Source organism: Manis javanica, chromosome 2, assembly GCF_040802235.1.
Source record: "Manis javanica isolate MJ-LG chromosome 2, MJ_LKY, whole genome shotgun sequence".
Taxonomy (NCBI): Eukaryota; Metazoa; Chordata; class Mammalia; order Pholidota; family Manidae; genus Manis; species Manis javanica.
In genome coordinates, this window is record NC_133157.1 from 50,796,964 (window position 1) to 50,821,324 (window position 24,361).

The 24,361-nt window shown below is 38.5% G+C and overlaps 1 protein-coding gene across 11 annotated transcripts in view; it reads left to right on the forward strand.

Moving 5' to 3' along the window:
* Window positions 1–5,449: 5,449 nt before the first annotated feature.
* Window positions 5,450–24,361, forward strand: part of BNC2 (basonuclin zinc finger protein 2) — a 429,408-nt gene continuing 410,496 nt past the window's right edge. For all 11 annotated transcript variants that reach the window (XM_073228467.1, XM_073228463.1, XM_073228464.1 and 8 more), the window contains exon 1: window positions 5,450–6,162. Coding sequence is in view for 10 of the 11 variants with exons in the window: in XM_073228463.1 (XP_073084564.1) it covers window positions 6,160–6,162 (3 nt within the window). In the remaining variant the exon portion in view is untranslated. The remainder of the gene's footprint in view (window positions 6,163–24,361) is intronic.

Sequence of the window (24,361 nt, forward strand, 5' to 3'; positions counted from 1 at the left end):
AAAAATTTTAAATAGTTACTCATTCATTTACATTAATAATAACCCCATCATTTGTTACCCAACTATGGTAGGCAATAGTTACGTTGGCCTAATAATGGCCTGTACCCTAATCCCTGGATCCTATAAATATGTTACAAATGTGATTAAGTTAAGGATCTTGAGATGGATAGATTATTATTATTATTATTATTTTTGGTATCATTAATCTACATTTACATGAAGAACATTATGTTTACTAGACTCCCCCCTTTACCAGTGCCCCCCACATACCCCTTTAGACACTGTCCATTAGCATAGTGAGATGCTGTAAAATCACTACTTGTCTTCTCTGTGTTGCACAGCCCTCCCTGTGACCCCCACACACATTACACATGCTAATCGTAATGCCCCCTTTCTTCTTTCCCCCACTTCTCCCTCCCTTCCCACCCATCCTCCCAGTCCTTTTCCCTTTGGTAACTGTTAGTCCTTTCTTTGATTCTGTGATTCTGCTGCTGTTTTGTTGCTTCAGTTTTTCCTTTGTTCTCATGCTCCACAGATGAGTGAAATCATTTGGCACTTGTCTTTCTCCACCTGGCTTATTTCACTGAGCATAATACCCTCTAGCTCCATCCATGTTGTTGCAAATGGTAGGATTTGTTTTCTTCTTATGGCTGAGTAATACTCCATTGTGTATATGTACCACATCTTCTTTATCCATTCATCTCCTTGTGGACATTTAGGTTGCTTCCATTTCTTGGCTATTGTAAATAGTGCTGCAATAAACATACAGGTGCATCTGTCATTTTCAAATTGGGCTGATGCATTCTTAGGGTAAATTCCTAGGAGTGGGATTCCTGGGTCAAATGGTATTTCTATTTTGAGCTTTTTGAGGAACCTCCATACTGTTTTCCACAATGGTTGAACTAATTTACATTCCCAGCAGCAGTGTAGGAGGGTTCCCCTTTCTCCACAATCTCGCCAACATTTGTTGTCTTTTGGATGGTAGCCATCCTTACTGGCGTGAGGTGATATCTCACTGTGGTTTTAATTTGCATTTCTCTGATGATTAGCGATGTGGAGCATCTTTTCATGTGTCTGTTGGCCATCTGAATTTCTTCTTTGGAAAAGTGTTCAGCTCCTCTGCCCATTTTTAATTGGATTGTTCACTTTTTGTTTGTTGAGGTGCGTGAGCTCTTTATATATTTTGGATGTCAACCCTTTATCGGATCTGTCATTTATGAATATATTCTCCTATACTGTAGGATGCCTTTTTGTTCTATTGATGGTGTCCTTCGCTGTATAGAAGCTTTTCAGCTTGATATAGTCCCACTTGTTCATTTTTGCTTTTGTTTCCCTTGCCCAGGGAGATATGTTCATGAATATGTCACTCATGTTTACGTCCAAGAGATTTTTGCCTATGTTGTCTTCTAAGAGTTTTATGGTTTCATGGCTTATATTCAGGTCTTTGATCCATTTTGAATTTACTTTTGTGTTTGGGGTTAGACAATGATCCAGTTTCATTCTTACATGTAGCTGTCCAGTTTTGCCAACACCAGCTGTTGAAGAGGCTGTCATTTCCCCATTGTATGTCCATGGCTCCTTTATCGTATATTTATTGACCATGTATGTTTGGGTTACTGTTTGGAGACTCTACTCTGTTCCACTGGTCTGTGGCTCTGTTCTTGTGCCAGTACCAAAGTGTCTCGATTACTGTGGCTTTGTAGTAGAGCTTAAATTTGGGGAGCAAGATCCCTCCCACTTTATTCTTCCTTCTCAGGATTGCTTTGGCTATTCGGAGTCTTTGGTGGTTCCGTATGTATTTTAGAACTATTTTTTCCAGTTCATTGAAGAATGCTGTTGGTAATTTGATAGGGATTGCATTAAATCTGTAGATTGCTTTGGGCAGGATGGCCATTTTTACAATATTAATTCTTCCTAGCCAAGAGCATGGGATGAGTTTCCACTTGTTAGTGTCCTCTTTAATTTCTCTTAGGGATGTCTTGTAGTTTTTGGGGTATAGGTCTTTCACTTCCTTGGTTATGTTTATTCTTAGGTATTTTATTCTTTTTGATGCAATTGTGAATGGAATTGTTTTCCCGGATAGATTATTTTTTAGTATCACAAGGGTGCTTATACATGAAAGATGGAAGCAGTATCAGAGTGATTTAGTGTGAGAAAGACATGTCTGGCTATTACAGGCTTTAAAGATGGAAGGAGACCATGAGCTAAGGAATCTGAGTAACATCTAGAAGTTGCAAAAGATGAGGGAGTGGATTTTCCGCTTAGGTTTCCTGAAAGGAAAGCAATCTTGCTGACAACTTCATTTTAGCTTAGTGAAACCCACTTTGGGCTTCTGACCTGCAGAATTACAATACATCTGTGTTGTTTAACGCCACTAAATTTGTGGTAATCTTTTACAGAAGTAATAAAAAATTAATATGTACATATATTTTTAAATGAAAAATAACTATATTTTTCCAAACAGAAAAAAAAGTAGCAAGAAGAATGATACTGATTTATATTTTTTGACAAATTCCTTTATGTCTAACAAAAAAATAGGTCATATCTGTTCCTCCATTCAATCTATTGAGATATCATATTACTTTGTCTCTGGGAAACTGCTGTATATTGTTAGAGTATGTAAGAAAGGCAAATAATTTCTCAGTATTTTAATAAAAAGTTTTGACCTCATCGTCCTCCTAAAAGGGGTACCCAGACTGCCCTTTGAGTAAGTATCATTTGGTTCAGGAAGTCAACAGTTTTCCTCCATCTCCCATAAAAACAGATATGAAACTCTTTTTTCCATATTCCTAGCATGAACTTGTCTGGCCCTAAGGTCATTTCTTCCTTAATGTTTGACATTTCTTCCTTAATTCAAACAATATTTCTAAGAGTTTATTTGGTGCCTTATACTGTATTATGGACCAAGGCTATCTAAGTGAGCAAGGTAGATATAGTGCTTACCCATGGAGCTTACATTCTAGTTGAAGAAAATAATAAGCACATAAGACAATTTCAGACACTGCTAAGGGATATAAAGAAAATAAGTAATTGGGGAAAATGTGAGGGGTGTTTTGCATGGTGGACAAAGAGCTACTTTAATTAGAGTTAAGTTAAAAAAAAAAAAAGCTAAGGTACATCTGAGATGTGACTGACAAGAAGGAACCATTGGAAAATATGGGAGAATATTCCAGGTAGAGAGAACAGCAGGGGGAAAAGAGCAGAAAGGAGCATAGCAAGATAGAGGAGCAAAAAGAAAGCTAGTGTGACTTCCGTGTAGTCTGTGAGGGGAATGAAGAATGGAAGAAAACCTTTAAAAGAATCAAGTAGGTATTAAGGTATAATACATCATTAAGGTATTGCAGGACCCAAAAAAAGACTTAAAGGTTTTATTTAAAGTGCCAAACAAACCCACTGGAGGAAATAAGAGACTGTGGTATTATTTTATATGCTAGCATTGTTTTTGTAAATTCTTCCACCTTCCCCAAAGGCTGCTCTTCAGCCCAACACATTCCCCACCTTTTATAATGATGACTCTCCAGAAAGATATCAAGACCTCAAATAGACACATCTTGCCACACATAAATTGTTTGTATGCTAACATCAAAACCAGACAGATCTGGAACCAATCAGGGAAATGTAAATTACAGGTTGCTCGGTGTTGAATAACTTCTGCCTGTTGGCCAGTGTAGGTGCACAGCCAAAAATGCACTGCGTGAGTACAATTGTTTGGCAATTGCTGGTCTGTCACTTGTCCAAAGTGGTAAGTGTGTGAATGGATTTGTATGGGTAATGACTCTGAAATTAGCAACTAGCGTTTCTCATCTCTCCACAATACAGGAAAACACATTGGAACTTGGCTCATTTTTGGAGAATTCTTATGATGACCCTCAGTTGCTCAGAATGCACATTTGGTTGTCATTATCCCTTGTGTAATCAGTTTCTACAAACTATAGGATGATGTTACAGTGATATTTACAGAAAAAGGGAACACGTTCCACACCTTAATCAAGTCATTTTAAGATGACCCTTCTTAGATAACATGTATATATATATATATATGTATATATACATATATACATATATATATATGTAGTCATTAGTCTATACTTTGATGTATGCTACAGTGAGAAAAGTAATGTTTCCATTAGAAACTTCCAGATGTACCAGGTGCCTAGAACTCTGTAAGGTATTTACTATAAATAATATGGCAGAAGTGTTTACCAGGCAAACCTTTGCACAAGATTATGCAGAGAATTCACAAATGCAGAAATGACTTAAAATCTGCTTTGAAAGGGCCTAAAAACGGCCAAGAATTTGAACCTAATCAGTAAACATAACTGCAGGTGCGGTAGCCCCACTGTTAAAAAACTGGATCCACGTGAATAAGCCTAATCACATTCTCAGAACAGCTGTGACTGCTTGGGCCATAGTGTCTTGTCAGTCATAGCTCCTGAAAATTTTTTATTATTGAGAGAATTTATATTAAACTTAAGACCAGATTGCATCAAAGAAAATAAACCATGGAATTCCAAGGCTACATATTTTCAAAAGAATTTAATTCTGATCTCTGAATGCAATGAAGCACTTGGTATTAATACTTCAGGGAAGAGAGGAAGGAAGGAAGGATGATTTTCTCGTTTCAGTTGTAAACGGTAACCAAACTTGTTCTGCCAAACAAGTCTTCGCCGATTATGATTTCTAAGCGCTCACTCAGGGAGTTAAGCTGGAAACCTGTGCCTTCCTCCCATGTCAGATAAGCAGAAACTTTGCCCTAGCTATGATAAATCTAAACAACGCAGAGATGTTTTTGGCATAAAGTGTACGTAGGAAAGATGACGATTAAACTCACTCCCACCCCGCCCCATTCTTGCGGCCGGGCAGTGTGTTTTGCCTGTACTTCAGAAATGTCCTTCAGCTGTAGCCTTGTGCGCTTGGAGCCCGCAGCCTGCGTGTTTGCGTCTCCGGGCAGAGCGACTCGAGTCCTCCGAGTGTCACCCACAGATGTGACTGTTCTTCCCCCGCGGGGGCGGCAGTCCCCTCCCTCTCCCACGCGACGTCCAGTCTGAGGCCCGCGGCCCAGACCGAGGGAAGGGGAAGGAAACCCTCGCCGCAAACCGGCGTCTAGGCCGGCACAAAACGCCGCCGCCAGAAAGTTTTCCCCCAGCTGTACGCAACTTTCTGCCTCTTCGCTCTGCACGTTCTCGACCCGAGTTTCTGTCCCCTGGGTTTTCCTTTGCTTCCTCGCCCACTCTGCAGCGGCGCGCGGAGGACCCGGGCTGATCCGGGCGAGGGGCGCCGGGGCAGCGGCAGCGGGCAGGCAGGGGGATGAAAAGGGGAAGGGGAGAGGAGGGGTGGCGGCGGCGGCTCGGGAGGAGGAACTGGTCAAAGGGGACGGCGCCCAGCGACTGCCCGAAAAGGAAAGCGACGCCACGGTTTGCTGCAGTCGGAATAAAGTTCGCGCTCTTTCCTCGGCGTTTCACAGCCTCCCCTCCACTGCCTCTCCTTTTTTTGACAGCTGGGCGCTAGCGGCCACCTTCACGCCCGCACCCCCCGGGGGGCGCCAAAGTTGTTTTTCTAATACAGAAAGTCCAAGGGAGGGAAAAAAGTAACACGGCACGAGCGAGGAGGGTTGGTGGGGTGGGGTGGGGGGCGGTGAGCGAGTAATACACATGCTCGTCCACGAACCCCTAGAAATCTGGGGATAAACAACAAACCTACTTTTTTTGCAAAAGGGAAGCAACATTGTAGTCATGACGGCTTTGCAGAGAGGATAAACTTGTGGGGATTGCAAGTCAGCCCTAGGTCACCTCGCCCGCTGGTGCCCCCACCCCCGCCCTCCCGAAACAGCCCCCTCCGGGCCAGCCCGTTCCCTTTTCCTTTTTGGTCCTGAGGAGACGGCGGAGCTCTACGGGCTCTGACTGGGAGAGGAGAGGGCGACCCCGGGCGCGTGTGTAAATCAGTCACCTGAGCGCCGAGGGGCCGCGGCGAGGGCGCGCGCGGGCGGGCGGGCGGAGAGAGGCGGAGGCGGCGAGTGCGGCGTCCCGGAGGAAACCGGGAGGGGGAAGGAAAGAAAGGCCGAGGCAGAAGGAGCCGGAGGCGGCCGAGGGGCTGGTCCAGGCGCGGCCGCTAAGAGGAGACCAAGAGGCGGGGGCTGCACTTGACAACCAGCATGCCGAGATGGTAAGAAGTTTCCACCCTCCTTTCCTTTTTATTCTAGACTTAGTAAGAAACGCGCCCCTCACCCGCACGCCTCCGGAGCCGCCTGGGGGCCGTGTTTTCCTCAAATCCAGTGGCGTGGGGGGGGGACGGTGAGGAGGGCGGGCAGGAGAGGAGAACCTCAGTCCCCTCTGGCCCCTGTTGTGCTCCCGAAATCGCCCCTAAACTTGGCCTAAGTTTCCGAGGAGGGCTCCAGGTGGAAGGGGTGTGTGCGAGGGGGGCTCGTGCCGGCCGGCCTCTCTCGCGGCGGGCGAGGGAAGGTGAGCGGCAGGGGCGCGGGAGGCGCCCGTGAATTGGGACCGGCGGTGGGGGGGACGGAGTGGGAGCAAGGAGAGGATGAATGGAGCGCCCGAAGGAGCTCGGGGAGGAGAGGAAAGCGGTTTGGACAACGGCAACTTTGAAAACTTCGCGGCGAGTGAGGGACCGGCGGCTGGGCGTGGGCGCCTGGGCGCGCTGCTGCGCCGCGCCGGGAGGGCACCGCCACCCGGCCCCGGCACCTTTGCCTCTCCCTCCCCTCTGCCTCGCGCTCGGGAAACCTCCCTTTGTAAATGAAGAAAATGTGGGAAGTGCTCCTGGAGGTTTTATGAAGAATGAGAAAAACGCAGGACAGGAAAATAAACCCGAGAGAGAGGGTGGGGGTCGGAGGGAGGGAGATTTTGAGGTACAATTCTAAAGGAGCCGATTTGCTTTACTTCCACAGTGATGGGAGAGTGGCATTCGGGACCCGGGGAGGGGGCAGCATAAACACCAACAAACTAGCTGAAATCCCCTGTGAGGCTCAGATTTTTTTTTTTTTTTGTAAGTGCCAAGTGCAAGTGGTGGAGGCGATGGGAAGGCTTTGAGAAGCGAGATTCCAGCACAGACCCTCTACTCGGAGCGGCTTCTCTGCAGCGAGGCAGCGAGCAATTAGTTCGCCTGGGGATGAGCGCTCTGTCCCCTTTCAGGGAAGTGATTTGTTAAAAATGGGGTTGGACCACTCCCTTATAGTTTGCTTCCACCCAGTCCTGGTATTGTTACCCCTACTCGGGGACCTGATTTACTGTGATCCGCATGTAGATAGAATACATAAGAAGGAAGATAGCGGGTTAGCTTTCTTTTTTTCTTTCCTATCCCCTAATGTGACATCTCTTGTTTCAGTGATCAAAGTCACAACCGAAGTGTAGGAAATACAATTGTCAAACACACACACACACACACGCAAAGTAACATGCGCGCAAGACTGTTGTTACAGTAACGCTGACAAATTAAAGTGGTTTTGAAAGCAGCGTGCGATTTATGGTGGTTCCCATTTACCCTAGAGTCAAGCTGTTGTAAAACTGATGTACAAAAGACATCATAAAAATAATCCTGTGTACCCAGGTTTAAAGTGGCAGAAAGTGGTCCGTTTTATTATTTCTTATGTACTCGTGGACAGTTACAATGGTTAGAATCTGTTAAGTGGAGGCATCAAAACAAAATATTAAATGTATCTGTTCAGCGCTTGAGAATTTTATAGCAGCATTTTATATAAGAACACTGTAAAAGCCGGTTGAAGGTATTTTTCCTTCCTTTTCCCATAGCCTATATTCTGTTTGTCTACACATCTATTCCTAAATACTAACCACTTTGAACAGTGGCTAATTGCATTTGTCATCCACTGCTTTGTTTTCTGCAGTTTGCAATGTTACTGTGCACACACATATATGCTTTAAGCGGGGAAATTTATTTCTGGCACTATTTAGTGAGTCTGATCTGAAGTACTGGAGTAGTGAGACCTTGTACAGTTAAAGGAGCTTCCTTTACCCTTTGGAATATAAAAAAATCCCTTGTGAATCTTATAGGGTATCTGTGTTTTCTGTTACATTTATAACTTTATTTTAAACTGCTCAGCCTTAAGTTCTTAGTCGTAGCCACTTTTTCTGTTCCCAAAGAGCAGAGTATTTAAAATCCAGATTGCTAATCATTTTACCAAAGTACAGGAGTATCTTCACCTGGGGGAAATAATACTGAACCTGAATGTGAACTCTTGAGTTTCTGGTGGGAGAAGTCTGAAGTTATCTTTATTTCCCCTCTTTTAAGCTCTGTGTTGTTTGCATATAAAACTTTAAAAAAGAACCAACTTCATGTGATTTAAAAAAAATATTAAGAAAATATTAATAACAGTTGTACATTCCCAATACCCAACTTTTTTTCTTCTACCTGAAATGTGAGAGATCTGTCAGGCAGGAATATATGATTACAAAAAGAAGTAGACAAAAGCAGAGCTGACTGTTGCTATATTAAAATGTAAGTGTTACAGTTTGAATTTTCAAGTGAGAGTTTTTGAGTTCAGTGCTTTACATAACATTTTGTCCTAATCTTGCTTGCTGTCAGGGATGTTTCATGGTTGTGCAATTGCTGCAGTCAAGAATGCCAATTTGCATTCCAGGAGTGTCATTTGATTACTTTTATCTGCACAGCTCCAAGACCAGCCCAGACCTCTCGTTTCATCTTGCCATGTCACGAGTCAATGCTGTGTCGTCTTTTCAGAAATCTGCCTGATTTAGACAAGAAAGAAAAGTACTTTCATGTTGCAGCCGCAGTCCCCTGCTAACTTGTCAGCAGCAGGATATGATTCACTTGGGCCCAGAAGAATGGAACAGAGAGGCGGGTTAGGCGGTTCAATAAAGCCCATGGACAGGTAGTGTGTGACATCCCCAGAGAGCTGCAGTTAATGAAGAACAGGTCTGCTTAGTTCTCCACACGCTGACCTGGTGCTGTCCCCACAGTTTTCTCATTTGATCTTTCCCAGCAAATTGATCTTTTCTTGTATTTTTTTGCCTTCCAAGTTAGTCCTTGTGGGACTGAAATTAACAGAGCAACTTAAGTTGGATAATACAGCTGTTCAGAAAAGAAGAAATTGGACACTGGCTCAAAAAGGGGCGGGAGTTGGGGGTGGAGGGAGCTATTCTTTTTGTTGTTGCTGAGAATATTTTTTATTTTAAGGGAGTCCAAAATAGGTGATGACTTGAAGTCAGTGGTTCCCTTTAATTTTGTAGTTAGGGTCAGCACCATTTAAAATATTTCTTATGTGTTTAAAAGATGGCCTTTGTGAGTAAGAGGAGTGTAAGCATTTTTCATATTCATTTGTTTGAAATGAAATTTCAGTTTGCTCTGTGGCTTTTATGGCTTTTGTAGATAGGTTAAATATCAATGGCAACCTTATTACTTATTGTCCTACAAGTAACTACAATCCCCAAATATCCAATATTGAACAGCAGAAAAGATTAAACAATTTAAGAAGTTATTGCCAGTGTGGTGTCTAAATATTATGGTACATGGAAATGTTTTCTGCAAATTACCATCAGCATTTTTGTTTGCCATAAACACAGACACAACTGTTAATACAGTAAAAAGTATTAGCATTCTGCATTTAAATGTAGGTTTTTAGAACTGAGACCAGATCACAAGTGTGAATTTTTAAAGATAATCATGCATGCTGTTTTTGAGATTCAAATTAATTTTAGCGAGATAGATAAATCTAAACAGGTTAAAGTTTCACTCGTAATTTTGTATATGCTTACGTTGAAAGCAATGAATAGATTCTTGTGGACTTAAAGAGCAGTGCTTTCTGAATTCTTCTGTAGATGGTCTCATTTACCATGTATATCCTTATAAGAAACAGTTGAAAACATTTCTTGTGGAAGGGGAGGCAGCCTCCTCAAATCTTTCCTGTTGGATGGGAGTTATATAGGAGCATTGGTTAGTAAACTCCTCTCTGAAGAGCTAGAGGGAGCCTCATGATTTTACTAGATATACTTAAGGTTAAAAAAAAGTCACTGGCAATCACAGTGTTGCAGAAAAAGAGTAGATAATACTGGTTTAGTGTTTAGGCTTGGAGGTGCTATTGTTTGTTTTTTTTAAGCTGAGACAGAAACTACAGAACTTTCTGAACAGTCAAATAGCTAAGATTTCTAGGGTTCTACTTTTTAGGTGATTTGAAGATCAAGCAAAATGTACCCGAATACATTTTAAGTCTGATTTGGTTTGCATATTACTATTAGCCCTTTTATCAACTGAAGGAGATCAACTAAAGAGTTCTTCTGTCAGGAGGTCAGTCTCCCAGGTTCTGTTAAAAGTAACTTCCTACCAGATCACTGAGGAGGTAGGATACCTTCCTTCAGTTCACTGAGGATAACGTTCTCTCTGTAAATAATATTTTTGAAATAGTTCTTCATACAAGTGCCATGCTCTGGAGAGAAAATGCCTTTAAAATAAATGGTTTATGTTATAAGCATAAATTCTAAAGCATTTATAAAGCTGATAAATTAGGAATCAATAAGTTAAATGTAAAGAAATAGAACTTAAAGTGGTATTAAATTCAATATTTGTTTAATTTCACATTTATCGATCTTTCCACTAAAATTTTTGATATGTTTACATTAAAGAGTCATTGATAATAATTGCGCTTTAATATTTATATACTCGTTTTTAGTAGCATTACTTTGGACAAACTTATTTACCATTTAAGTAAATAGTATAATCCAGTGAGATAAACTGCCCAGATTTGTCTTTTTTTTTTCATCTCTTGCACAGTAGCTTGCATTATGTTGCTAGCCAGTAAAAGTCTTTATTTGTTACTTATTAGAACCCTCAGTACACTCAAGAGTTCAGCTATAATTTAATTTGGCTGTTCAAAGGGGCTCCCTTGTTTTGAAACATGTTCTCAGTAAGCTTTTACCATTTATTGTGAACCTATATTCTAACTCATGCATATGCATAGGAATGACTTTACAGATACATCATTTTTTAAGGGTTTTGCCTTAGCAGAGTTATAACTTTTTTCTTTTAAAGAAATCTGTACCTAACAATATCAATTTTCCCCTTTTTGATTTTCTTGTCCCTGACAGTCTGGAGTATTTTTTTTTCTTGGTGATTTAGTTTGCTATTGTAATTTAAAATCAGGTCCCCAAGGAATAGCAACCTTTCCTTAAGGTGTAGTGAGAAGGGCACTGAAAAAATATTTCAATAATTAGGAATTCTAATTGCAGGCATTTCACTCACCATTGCAGTCGCTTGAAATTACAAACAGTTTGCCTTGTACTTCATGGCTAGCATGATAAATTCAGTTTCCTTACAGTAAACTGCTGAGACATTTTGCAGTGAGTGGAAGATGGCTTAAGAGTTTTGGTGATAATTGCAACAAATTCACTAAAGACTAGAACTTGACTATAAAACTCTTAAGATGAGTTTCAGGAATTCTTCCACAAGGAAGGCAGAATGTGGCACTGCTAAGTGAGTCAGTGATTGCATTATCTTACCAGTGGGAATCTCATCAAACCAGCCCTCTAGATACAGAATTTAATAGTTGTCAAAATGTACAGTATTGTCTTGGAACTTGTGGTTCATGAGTTCATAGTGCCTGCTTTTTTGTGTTTAGTACAAAGATGTAACAACCCACACAAAACATTTTTCTCTTATTATGACCTTACATTTGCCAAAGTGCCCCATGCTGAAATTCCTTTTCAGTATCTTTTTTTTTTTTTTAGTCCAAAGCCAGACGTGTACCCAGACACAAAAGCCTCTGTGTATAGCAAGCTGTTTTAAATATTGTGACTCGACGATGTGCTGTCCTTTCTCTGCTTGAGCCAAGGATCTCTGCTCAGTGTCTGTGGATTACCAAGCTCCTTCTTTATTGTACCTCTTGTCAACTATTCCTATTCATTTAACCTTTCATTAGTGTCTGTGCAGCTTCACTGTCTAGAAATGCAAGGAAAAACCGAAAGGCCCCACTGTCACAGTTATTAGATTTCTCGGTTACATCCCAGCAACCATAAAGAAGTAAGAGTCGGCACTATTGTCGTGCATGGTGCTGTCCTGTGGTGCAGCTCCTCTGTGCATGTCAAGGACATGTGCCACATGTTGATATGCATCCCAGGGATAAATGCACAACATGGGGGATAGGCCGACTCTGGCAGTAATGAGCTTTGTAGGAGTTATTGCAAAGACCAACAGTTTGTGAAGGAATTTTGTTTAATAGGCCATGGAGATAGACAGAGTTGAGGGCTGCCAAGATTTTCCTGTGTGGAGCTTGTCAGTCACATTGTTTTCATCTAAACTTCATTGAGGGGAAAATTGAATATACTTGACAGCAGTAAAAAGTGTTATTTTCATTTTTTAATCTTTCAGAGGACAAAAGTGATATTTCTGATGACTATTTCAGATATCATAGCTTTTCTTATACTGACTGAAGCATGTATATGAACGGCTTTATTAGCAATTCATTGTAATTTTTACCTACCTAGAAAAAAATTGAGATATTTCATTGATGTTGTGTATATGTTATAGAATCTGTAAAAATAATATAGCCTATGAATTTTATCAGGCTATTATTTGCCCCTTTAAAAAATTTTCCTCTGACATAGCCTGGTATTATCATCATTTTTTTAGAAATGTATTTGCTCTGTTGCCTCAGTGTAAAGGGAAAACAAAAGATTTATCAGATCGTTTTCAAATCATAATAACAAATATTTGCTGATGTTGTATTGAGAAATAGTACTTTAACATCGTACATTCATTGAATTACTTTATAAGAATTCTCAAAACATTTGAATACAAAGTGGTAAATTATCATACCTTTATTTCTCTTCACCCAGAAGGTCATTATTTTAGAATAGAAAAATGCTTGTTAACCAAGACTGGATACATTATGTTTACACTTCTAATTTAAATAATTTTTGTCAGTTTACCACACTCTCTGGGGGCTCTCCAATGAACTTTGCAAATATATTAATGATTTTTTACCAAATCCTTGTAAAGTTATTTATAATCTTTACCTATCCTTGCTTTTTTAAGCCAAGGCTAACTTTTTAATAGTTGCTTTGTAGCTTTCTCTGGTAAGCTTTTTGTGATGTCCTGTGAATGTATTAAAAGGCCTAGTTATCTTTGTTTCAGGGAAGAGAGAGATGAGCTGTTTTCACACTACTTTTCTCAGGTGGGATGCTCGCCTCCAGGGAAACATACATTCATCATCGACAGCTCCTGCCTAGCCAGCCTAGGTAGGGCCTTGCCCCATCTCTTGGCCATTGGGCAGAAATTCTGGGTACGTTATATTAACATGAGTGTGTCTTAATCACCTGCGGTGACCTGGTGGCCTTCCGGCAGACAAGGCAAAGGTGTGTTATCTTTCCTTCCCTCCCTTATAAGAATTCTGTTTCTTTTCGTCATGGTTTGTGTGAGGTGAAATAGAGAAGCAAAGAGCAACTTGTAAGGCTGAAAGTTCAGCCCCCTCCTGCTACCACCCTTCCAATAACCCCCCTAGAAAATAGGTCAGAGCTATGTGGTAATTAAAGAAAAAGGAATGTATGGCAGTACCTACTCCTTTAGGAATCCTGCACTTATTCTTCATCCAGTCATTATATCCCAGTGCAACTGGCTGACCAGTGCCTCAGAAAACAGTTGCACCATTATCCACTCTGGAGAACAGCTCTGGGGCTGGGTTTCAAGACCGGCTGCGTTCTATTTCATCTAGGTTTGAGAGCCTCAGTTTCATCTTATAAGACAAGTGAGTTGGGTAATTTGTAAGTTTCTTTCCAGTTGGAACATTTTATATTTTATGTGATAGTAATATATATTACAGCATTTTACTATTTTTAATAGCTATATTGAGATATAATTCATAAACCATACAATTCAGCCATTTAAATGTACAATTAATAGTCCTTTGTATGATCTAGCACCTTTTATTTATCCACTCATCCAATGATGGACATTTCTTTTGGGTATATACCTTGGAGTGGAATTGCTGAGTCATATGGCAAATCTATCTTTAACCTGTTGAGGAACTGCCAAGTCGTTTTCCAAAGCAGCTGCACCTTTTAAAGTGTCCACCACTGGTGTGAGTTTTCTAATTTCTCCACATCCTCTCCAAACTTGTCTTTTAATTTTACCCATCCTTAGTTCCTGTGAAGTCGTTTTGATTTGCATTTGCCTGATGGCTGATGATGTCTAGCATCTTTTCATTTATTTATTGATGATTTTTGTATCTTTTCTGTATAACTGAAAAGTCTGTTAAATCCTTAAACCATTTTTTAAGTTATTTGTTTTTTGATTGTTGAGTTCTAAGAGCTCTTTGTATATTCTGGATATAAGTCCTTTATTAGATAAAAAGATTTGCAAGTATTTTCTTCCATTTTGTGGGTTGTCAATTTTTACTTTTGTGATGGTGGTGTTGTCTGAGGCACAGAGGCTTTAACTAAATTTTTTGTTTGTTTTCTTGTGCTTTGGTGTGCTAAGAAACCAATATCTAACCCAAGGTCATGAAGATTTGCCCATGTTTTATTTTAAGAGTCACATAGTTTGAGCTCTTCCATTTGGGTTAGTTTTTGTGTATAATATGAAGGAGGCATCCAGCTTAATTCTTCTGGATTTCCAGTTGTTCCCAGCACCATTTGTTGAAAAGATAATTCTTTCTCCATTGATATGGCCCTTTTGTGGAAAATCATTTGGCCATAGATGTAATGGTTTAGTTCTAGACTCTCCATTTGGTTTCATTGATCTATATGTCTATTTTTGTGCAAGCACCATACTGCCTCAGTTACTGTAGCTTCACATTGAGTTTGCAGCTAAGAAATGTGAGAATTCTTTGTTCTTCTTTTTTCAAGATTATTTTAGCTATTGGTTCCTCAGCAATTTACTTAAATTTTTTTTATTATGGTAAAAAACACAAAGAAATGTGTATTTAAGTCCTTTGCCCATTTTTAAATCAGATTATTCAGGTTTTTGTTATTGTTGAGTTGTAGGAGTTTTTATATACTCTGGATACTCACCCCTATCAGAAATACAGTTTGCAAATATTTTCTCCCCTTTAGTAGGTTGTTTTTTCACTCTGTTGATTATTTCCTTTGTAGCACAGAGTTTTAAAGTTTCATGTACTCCCATTGGTCTATTCTTTCTTTTGTTGTCCTCAGCAGTTCACTTTTAAAACAGATTTATATGTCCCAGAAGAGGAAAGATTACACTAAGAAAGTACATCTATTATTTGGTTAAAAAACTCTTGGTGGTACTATAGGGGACAAGAAATATGTTACTTGATAGCCAAAAGATGATGGCTCTTAGTAATATGTGAAACACTCTGGTTTTACTTTGATGTTCCTTAATAATCATTGAGTTTAAAAGCATTCTAGGTGTTCCCTGTGATAAGAGACACACACTTCATGCCCTGGAGGGTGGAATTAAGTACCTAGAAATAATTGTTTTGGGTTTTATAAATACCTCAAAAGGAAAGAAAAAAAACATTATTGAGAAAATTTGTCTTCTTAGACATTCTGTTGAACTAGAAAAACACCAGTGATTAAAAAACAGTGGAAAAAAAACAGTGATTAAAACTAAAAATTATTCTGTGATCTCAGAACCAAACTAACTGGTCCAGTTAAGTTTTAAATACCATGTTCAAATCTGGCAAGGCACATTGGAAACATGAGCTTGTTTTAAAGTTTACCTGGCAAATTTTGTAATTAAAATACCTCATCTTTGACTTAAACTTGAAAGCAAATGAAAGATAATGTAATTTAGAGGCAACTCTGTTGTATCATTGCTGAATTAAAAAAATATTTGTTCCCTTAAAGTCATAATTTTCTGTTTATTCATAATAAAGACCAATATTTATTTCCTCCCAGGTAATTGCTTTTCTAGTATTCTGATAGACCATTCTTGCATTGCTTAATTTTGGCCTAACACTAGTTAATTTGGATTAAAGTTTTATTATTTAATATCAACTATTAATTAGATGTCTAACTAATCAAATATATATGTGGAGAGTATTTTTTCCCCCATCAATGTTTACATATACAAGTAGTAATTAGCCAATTTAAAATTGTATCTCATGACATGTTGTGAGGATTTACTTTTTTCCTGGTGAAAATTCTGTAGAGATTTAAAATCACTGCTAAAAAGTGGTATCGTAGAAGATTTTATATTTACCAGACACTTGATTTTGGTTAAATACAAATTTCATTATACAAAGCGACACATTTTGTTAATGTTGAGCAAAAAATTCATGCTTCTTTTCTGTTTTTTTTTTAAAACATGTTTTGGCATGTTCTCATGTATGTGTTATTTATCTGGAATGACAATTATGTGTACTGTTTTTGAGATCTTTAATAGTTTGGGGACATAGAGAAGGTAATTAACTGAAACAATACAGTCATACAAAGAAAGTCCATTCAGTTTTCTGTCCTGTGCTATCTAATCTCCCTGTAATACACATTTCACTCTGTGGTGGATTAGGAAAGTTTATTCTGTCAACATGTACATAACGCTAAGAGCTGTGCGTCTGGAAGTAAACTGTGACAGTGCAGATTTTTCTCTCCTGCAAAATGGTGATTGGGAACAAAACATTGTGTATATTTGAATTGGTTTTAATAGACTAAAATATTATTTTTGCTTCAGAGTACATTAACTACACAGTATTAAATAAGTATTTTTTAAACTTAGAAATTCTGCCAGGTGTTCAGCCATACTTTTCACCCTTTCAACATCCTTTGCAAGAAATTTTTTCACATAAAGGACTTGTTCATTGGCCTTTGCAGCTTTGCTGTGTGCATGCACAGCAACCAGTTATTGACATGACATTTTTGTGTATTGAGGACAGTGATAACCAGATCTAATGAAATTTATGTGCATGTGTGTGTGTCTGTGTGTGTAGAAGCATCCACAAGAAGCTGCTAGTTTGCAAGTATCTTGTAGTAGGAGAGGCAGAAGGCAAAATAGTATGGTTTACTGAAATTTATTTTGCGGTAGGAGGGAAGGTTGAACAGATGTATTTTCATACTGTAGTAACTAATACCTGTTACATTGTTTTTTTGTAGTTTGACATGTATGTACCTAAAGCATAGGTAAATATTGAGTGTACCACTGAATGTTTTACTAATGTCAGATTGTATTTCTGGAATACAGATTGTCCAGAGTAATCTGTTAAGAGCCAGCAAGTAAATATGTGCGTACTATATGAAGGCTAATTTTCTGTAGATTTTCATGAAACATTAGACAGTAATATACTGATTTGGTAAAAGTAAAATACTTAAAAAATTTTTCACATTTTTATGTTCAGACTACATTTGGCATAGGCAGTGGGTGTTCTAGTTGCCTTCATTTTCCAAAATATAACACAACTTTTAATTATTTGGGGATACAACATTTGTTCAGGCATTTGAGTTTCTGAGATAGGCATGACACTCTATTGTGTGTTGTAGCTATTACAGATGAAGTAGAGGCTCTGAATCTTGAGCACAAAGTTCATTGTCAGAAGAATATTCATTATCTTGAAAAGAATAATCATAGTCTAGGTCTGCCTTTGGTCTTTGTATGCTTAGAGATCTAGTTTTGTTAAGATACCTTTGAACGAGATCAGTCATTCATGGGCTTATTCAGCTTGTTAACTGACAGGTGGGAGAATTCACACACATGCATGCATGCACACATACCACGTGAATATGTATATATCTGCATACCATATTACATGGAATACTCATATTCTCATATTGACAGACTTGGCACATTCTCTCCTTTGCAGGTGATTTTAAATTATAAAGATTATAATCTAAATGTTTCTTATTGCTTTATGAGCTTGTAATCTGAGCAGAGAATATTAGGGGTGGAAGTGGAGGGCACAGGGCCTCCTCCCACCATAGGGAAATCCTTTCCAGTGGCTTGTTAACTGTTTACAGTACACACTTTGGACTCCTTTCTCTAACTGTATTTGGAAGAACATTGACAAAATTTACCCCTCCTGCTTTTTATTTTCCTGTTTCCCATTGCCCTTCTGATCGACAGATTCTTTTTTCTGTAGATTGGTTAATCGCAAGCAGGTATTAGTCAACTGTCTTGGGAGCTACTTCTTAAGGTGGGTTGGCATCTGGTTTTTTTTTAGAGATTGAGTGCAGATGGCAGTCTCATCTCATTCATTTTAAATTTCTTGAGAGATCCTTCATGCTACTACCTTACATGTAATATGTTTTGTATATGGGTAGGTGAGAATGGTGGGATGCCATAGAGTAAGTCAATAGTTCTCTGGGGGCAAAAGATGTATGTTGTGTTTTAAAGAAATAAAAATATGACTGAGATCTGGTTAAGAAAATTTCTGTTGTTAACTACCTTCTGGAGCAATATCTTTACTGAGATTGGCCTTATGTATAGAAGGCATTAAACTGCAATCTAGAAGTCAGGGGTGTGTATGTGTATTTAATCTACATCCATTTTCTGTGTGATAGAAAAGTTCCTCAGTTACTTTGAGCTTCTCTTTTCTGGTGTCTAGTTGAAGTCAAGATTAGATTTTAAAAGTTTTTGGTAATATTTCAGTTTTTAGTAATATTTCACACTGTATGATATTCAACCCCTCTATATTGTATTATTTCATGGATGTCAAAAAGGACCAAGAAGCTAAAGCTATACCTTTAACTTCGCATTGGTTGATTCTAGTAACTTCCCAGTTAGCTTCATTAAAAAAAAAAAAAACATTTTAGTCTTTCGTTTCTTTTAAAACAGATTAATATCAGTTAGATTCTGACTGGAGAGAGAAATTTGTTAAGGGAAGAGAAGGTTGAAGGATGAGGCACTGAACATCCCCTAGACACCACTGGACCAGGAAGCCACCTGTAGTGGTTTCCTTAGGTCTAGTCTAACTTTCATCCTTGTATCCATAGTTTCAGTCTACAGTCTGTAAGTTTCAGAGAAGTGGTGGTATAATTGTGTAACCTGAGAATTTTATTATTTAAAATCACAGGGTTTAATACATTCCAAATTTTAAATTTGAAAAGGTGTCAGAAGTAAAAATAAAGAGGGTGAAGATGGAGAAATTTCCCAGGAAGTATTGAATACTGATAAAAATACAGTAGTTGGAAAAATACATTGAAAAACAAAGGCCAAGTTAAAATAAGTGGCATTCAATTTGTGGTTTGTGTTTATGTATTTCCTCAACATCCACATTCACCATATTTTTTATCCAGGATCTTTCAGGGTCTTCTCCTTTTATATCCCTCATCTACTGGGCGAGTCCTGTTAGATCTGCCTCCTGATTACCATCCATTTTCTCCTGTTGCCATTACCTGGCCCAAGTCACCATCAACCTTTACCTGCAATACTCTACTGCAGTATCTCCCACCTGGCCTAGTGCTTCCACCTTGCCTCTTTCCTGCCCACTACACTGTGCCCAACGGAGAAATCACCCTGTCTCAAAACCTCCCAGGGACTTAATTAGCCCACCTGCAGTGAAATCCAAACTCCTTACTGGGATTGGAAAGGATATGTAAGACTCCTGGGATCCCTACCCAGCTCCCCACCACCACTTCCTGCCACTGCTCACTCTGCTCCCATTGTACTGACCTGGCTGTTCACTGATTATGCCACACTTGTGACTACCTCAGGCCTTTGCAGGTGTTTTCTTCTGCCTGGAATGCTTTTCTCCCAAATTTTTGCATGGCTTCTTGCCTTATTTCACTCAGGTCTCCTCTCACATGCCACCCTTTCAAAGAGAACTTCCTGAGAATTTTCCTCCCCCTACGGTATGTTTCTCTGCCCTTTTACACTACTTGTTTTTCTTCATAGCATTTATCACCACTTGAAGAATGTGTTTATTTTTTGTTTATAGGTTAGTTTATTTGTCTCCCCAGTCTCCACCAAGATACCAAGCTCCATAAAAACGCCAGCCTTTTCCTGTCTCATTAATTTCGGAATTTCCACCACCTATAGTGGTGCCTGGTGTGGAGAACACTCAACAGATACTTATTGAATGAATGGATGGATATTCATTCATTTACAAACAAATGCTTTTCAGTTTTTATCAGATTTTAGTTATTATATGGAGGGCTATGGCATCTGTTATTGCAGTTTTTTGAACTCATTGGAGTAGTCATTTCCAGGGTTGATGTAAACTCCCCAACAGTGTACAAAAATAATCCTCTAATATGTGAGGAAAATATATTAGAAATTTGATTTATATCCTTCTTCTGTTTTTTTGTTTGTGTGTATAGTGTGCAAAATATTATAGTATGTAAGTAAGGGATGCATTGTGCAATCAAAAATACTGCAACTGGATTGAGCCTTATCTGGACAAGGATGGTTAAATTTGTTTAAAGCAAAATGTTTCTCCATAGTTAGACTATTTCAAAGATTTTTTGCCTTTAAGTAATAAAGTGGTGATACCATTGGTGAGAGTATATAAAGTCTTTCCCATTATTCAGAAAATCACACAGATCTAATGGGTGAGAGTGAGGTATTATATATGAAATTCAGTATACATATATGTATGAGTATATATTCCTTAATACTTAACCATTGGTGGAATTTTCAAGTGCCTTTAGTTTAGTGTGCTTGTGATGGAGCCCTTTATACTTATACTAACCTATGTGTGGATGCATGTGAGCTACTTTTTCTCCTCATTTTGAATAATTTATGCTTTTTGGTGACTCTTAACTGGGTATTTTGGGTATCTGTGATTTCAGTTTTTTTAAACAGCTTTATTGAGATGTAATTCACATGCTATACAATTCACTGCTGTGACTAAGTTTTATTGTTTCATTTTGTAGTTACAATATATGCAACTTTGAAGACACACAGGAGAAAGAAATGATACACAGTTGACCCTTGAATGACATGGGTTTGAACTGCTCAGGTCCACTTAGATGTAGATCTTTTTCAATACATACAGTAGAAAATTTTTTTGAGCTTTGTGACAACTTGAAAGAAACATTTCTTTTCTCGTAAGAATACAGTATATAATACATATAAAATAGAAAATAGTGTGTTTATCTACTGTTTGTTACTGGTAAGGCTTCTGGGCCACAGTGGACTATTAGTAGTTGAGTTTTTTGGGAGTCGAAAGTTATACGTGGATTTTCAACTACACTCTGGGTGTCAGCAGTCCTAACCCCTGTGTTGTTCAAGGGTCAACTGTACTTAGGATTTGGAAGGAAGTCTAGTTAGGTATTCATTTGAATGCCTTGTTAAGGTAAATGAATTTATAACATATGAAGAACTTGTTAATGAAACATATGACAGATTTAATAACTTGAATGAAGCATTGAACTAATATACTAATAAATATGCTAAGAAAACCTGAAAACCACAAATGAGCAGATACAAGTATTTTTAAAATAGTAACCCTAGAAGTAGAAGATCATACACCGATGGTGCCCTAGCTGAAAATGTTTTTGGAACTCTACATTTGGCATTGACTTCAGAGAGCCTATGTCTTCTTCTTGTAAGGTACTTCTGGTGTAAGCAAACTTATAACCTAAGTTTTGATTTTCGTAATTACCCCAAAGTTAAGCCTGAGGAATTTGGTGGGTGATAGCTAGATAATTCCATCTCGGGTAATAAAAAAATTTAGCAGAATTGATTTTTCTTATATAGTGTATAGGTTGGCTCTGAACGTAGGCATAAATGAAGAATTCCAGAAATGTTTTAGACAATGGTGGCATGGTTAGAATAAGTGCAGTGTCTGAAGGTGACACTGAGATATACTGGTTATTTTTCCCCACCAGTAATGGACTTTTAAATCCATAGAAGCTAGTTTAGCTGTATAAGAATTAGTATGAGATTTTATGCAGAAAGAGATTCAAGCATACGTACATGCATACTTGTAACATCTTTCCACCCACCTAATTGTGTTGATATTTTGTAGTCTTATGTAACTCGGGCTCCATAGGGCAAGTACCTGATACATTTTTCTTCAGGGTGAATCTTGTGGGATCTGAGTAAATTTACAGGTGGCCTGAGACTGCCCCTGAAGGCAAAGGATATATAGAAGTATTTTACCCGAAATGGGAGACTGCATGAATGCTCTATGATATTAAACAGTTTTATATAGAGGTCTTTTGCTAGAAATTAGAGGCATTGTTACATAGCTTACATTGTATATTTTGTCTACCTTCAGCAAATCTGAGTCAGGCATAAATACCAGGGACACTGGAAAGAAAGCTAGTGAAGTACAAATTTGTGCATGTACACTGTTTCTGAGGCAGTCTTAGGAAAAAGTATTTGCCACAGGGGAATAATACATATTTTTTCATATTTCTTCTAATAATTTTATTATATTTTTATTAAGGTATCATTGATACAAACTCTTATGAAGGTTTCACATGAAAAACAATGTGGTTACTACATTGACCCATATTATCAAGTCCCCCTCCCATACCCCACTGCAGTCACTAGTCACTGTCCATCAGTGTAGTAAAATGCCACAGTGTCACTACTTGTCTTCTCTGTGCTACACTGTCTCAAAGGGGAATAAGATTTTGTTTTGTTTGCACATTAAGATTTTTTTTTGAATTCCTATAAGTTGTGGTTTGAGGTAACACCAGTTTCTTTATGATGATTTACTAGTTATCAGTTAGTGCTTACGTGGAAAAGCCTGTGTTGCTGTATTTCTTTTCAATTCATCTTCCAGTTCTACACAGCTTAAAATAATAATTTTGCTTGGAACATCTTCCTGTTCTACAAAGCTTAAAATAATAATTTTGCTTGGAATCTGTAGATGTTGGTATAATTTTATTAAAAATATCAAAACCAATTTTGAAAATTCAGTCTGTTTGTGGTATCAAACCCTATATAGGAAGTTTATAGATGCTTTTTCAGTAATGAGACTTCATAAAATAATGAAATTTAACTCAAGAAAAATTAATTTTAGGTCTTTTTCTTCATTCCTTTGGAGTTCTCTAGAACTGTGGAACTTCATGATTTGTAAGAAAGTCAAGGCCAAATTGTATTGGAAGTACAGCAAACATACAGTTAATTTTTCTTGTGTTACCTATAATCTGCTGGGTGTTTTCTTTAGCAAAATCTAGAAGTGTTGTACTAACTAGTATACTAGGCTTCTTACATAGGTCTATGAGGGTAGAAAGGCCCTTTAGCGTAGACCCTGTTAAAAGGTAGAAGGCTTTGCTGGATCAAAACCTGAGTGCGTCCTTTACACTGTCTTTGGAGGGGCCACGTGTGCTGTCTTGGTGAACCATTTTGCCCCTCCATGAGGTGGGATTTGTCATGATTCATTGTCATGTATTATAACCCCTGTGGGAGTATGTAAAGGTCTAGCTGCTTTACTTTGAATAGGTTCTGAATGTTTTATCTTGTTCCAGAGTAGATTTTTATATTTGAGAATGCTCTTAATTACCAGCTTTATGTTTTGCAACACCTGTTCACAATACCTCCTCTTCACTATGCCTGACTTCAATGATGGCATTTCATGTGCAGGCTGTGGGCAGTATATGACCTAAAAGATAGGTGAAAATTAAAGTCACCCTCAATTTGTTGACATCTTCTCTTCACAATGATATGTTGGACTCTATTTAAAATTGGTATTTTGGTGTTATTTTTCTCAGGAAAAGGGGTTTATATTTGGTAAGATACTACGAAAAATGCACTGTTTATTAATATGGGGTATTTCTCAGACTATCTTAAGTGGTGGAGTTTTCTTGCATGTTTATAAGCTACTACATCATAGTTTTCATTTAATAAAGTCTTCCACTGAATCCATCCCTAAATGGAGACCCTTCTTTAGAAAAGGAATGCTTTGGAATATTTTTTGTTATAGTCCTTTGAGATTAAACATAGTAAGATCTTGTGGTGCATATACACAATGGAATATTATTCAGCCATAAAAAGAAAACAAATCCTACCATTTGCAACAACATGGATGGAGATAGAGGGTATTATGCTTAGTGAAATAAGCCAGGCGGAGAAAGACAAATACCAAATGATTTCCCTCATTTGTGGAGTGTAACAACGAAGCAAAACTGAAGGAACAAAACAGCAGCATGCTCTCAGACTCCAAGAAGGGACTAGTGGTTACCAGAGGGGAGGGGTGGGGGACGGTGGGTGGGGAGGGTGAGAGAAGGAGATTAAGGGGCATTATGATTAGCACACATAATGTAGGGGTTCCTTGGGAAGGCAGTGCAGTATAGCACAGAGAAGACAAGTAGTGACTCTAGCATCTTAACTACGCTGATGGACAGTGACTGCAGTGGGATGGGGTGGGATGGGGTGGGGAATTGATAATATGGGTGAATGTTGAAATCACAATGTTGTTCATGTGAAACCTTCATAAGATTGTATATCAATGATAATTTAATTTTAAAAAAAGCCTGTACACAACTGCAGAGGAGCATTATTCCAAAAACAAAAATAAAACATAGGATCTTACAGAATTTCA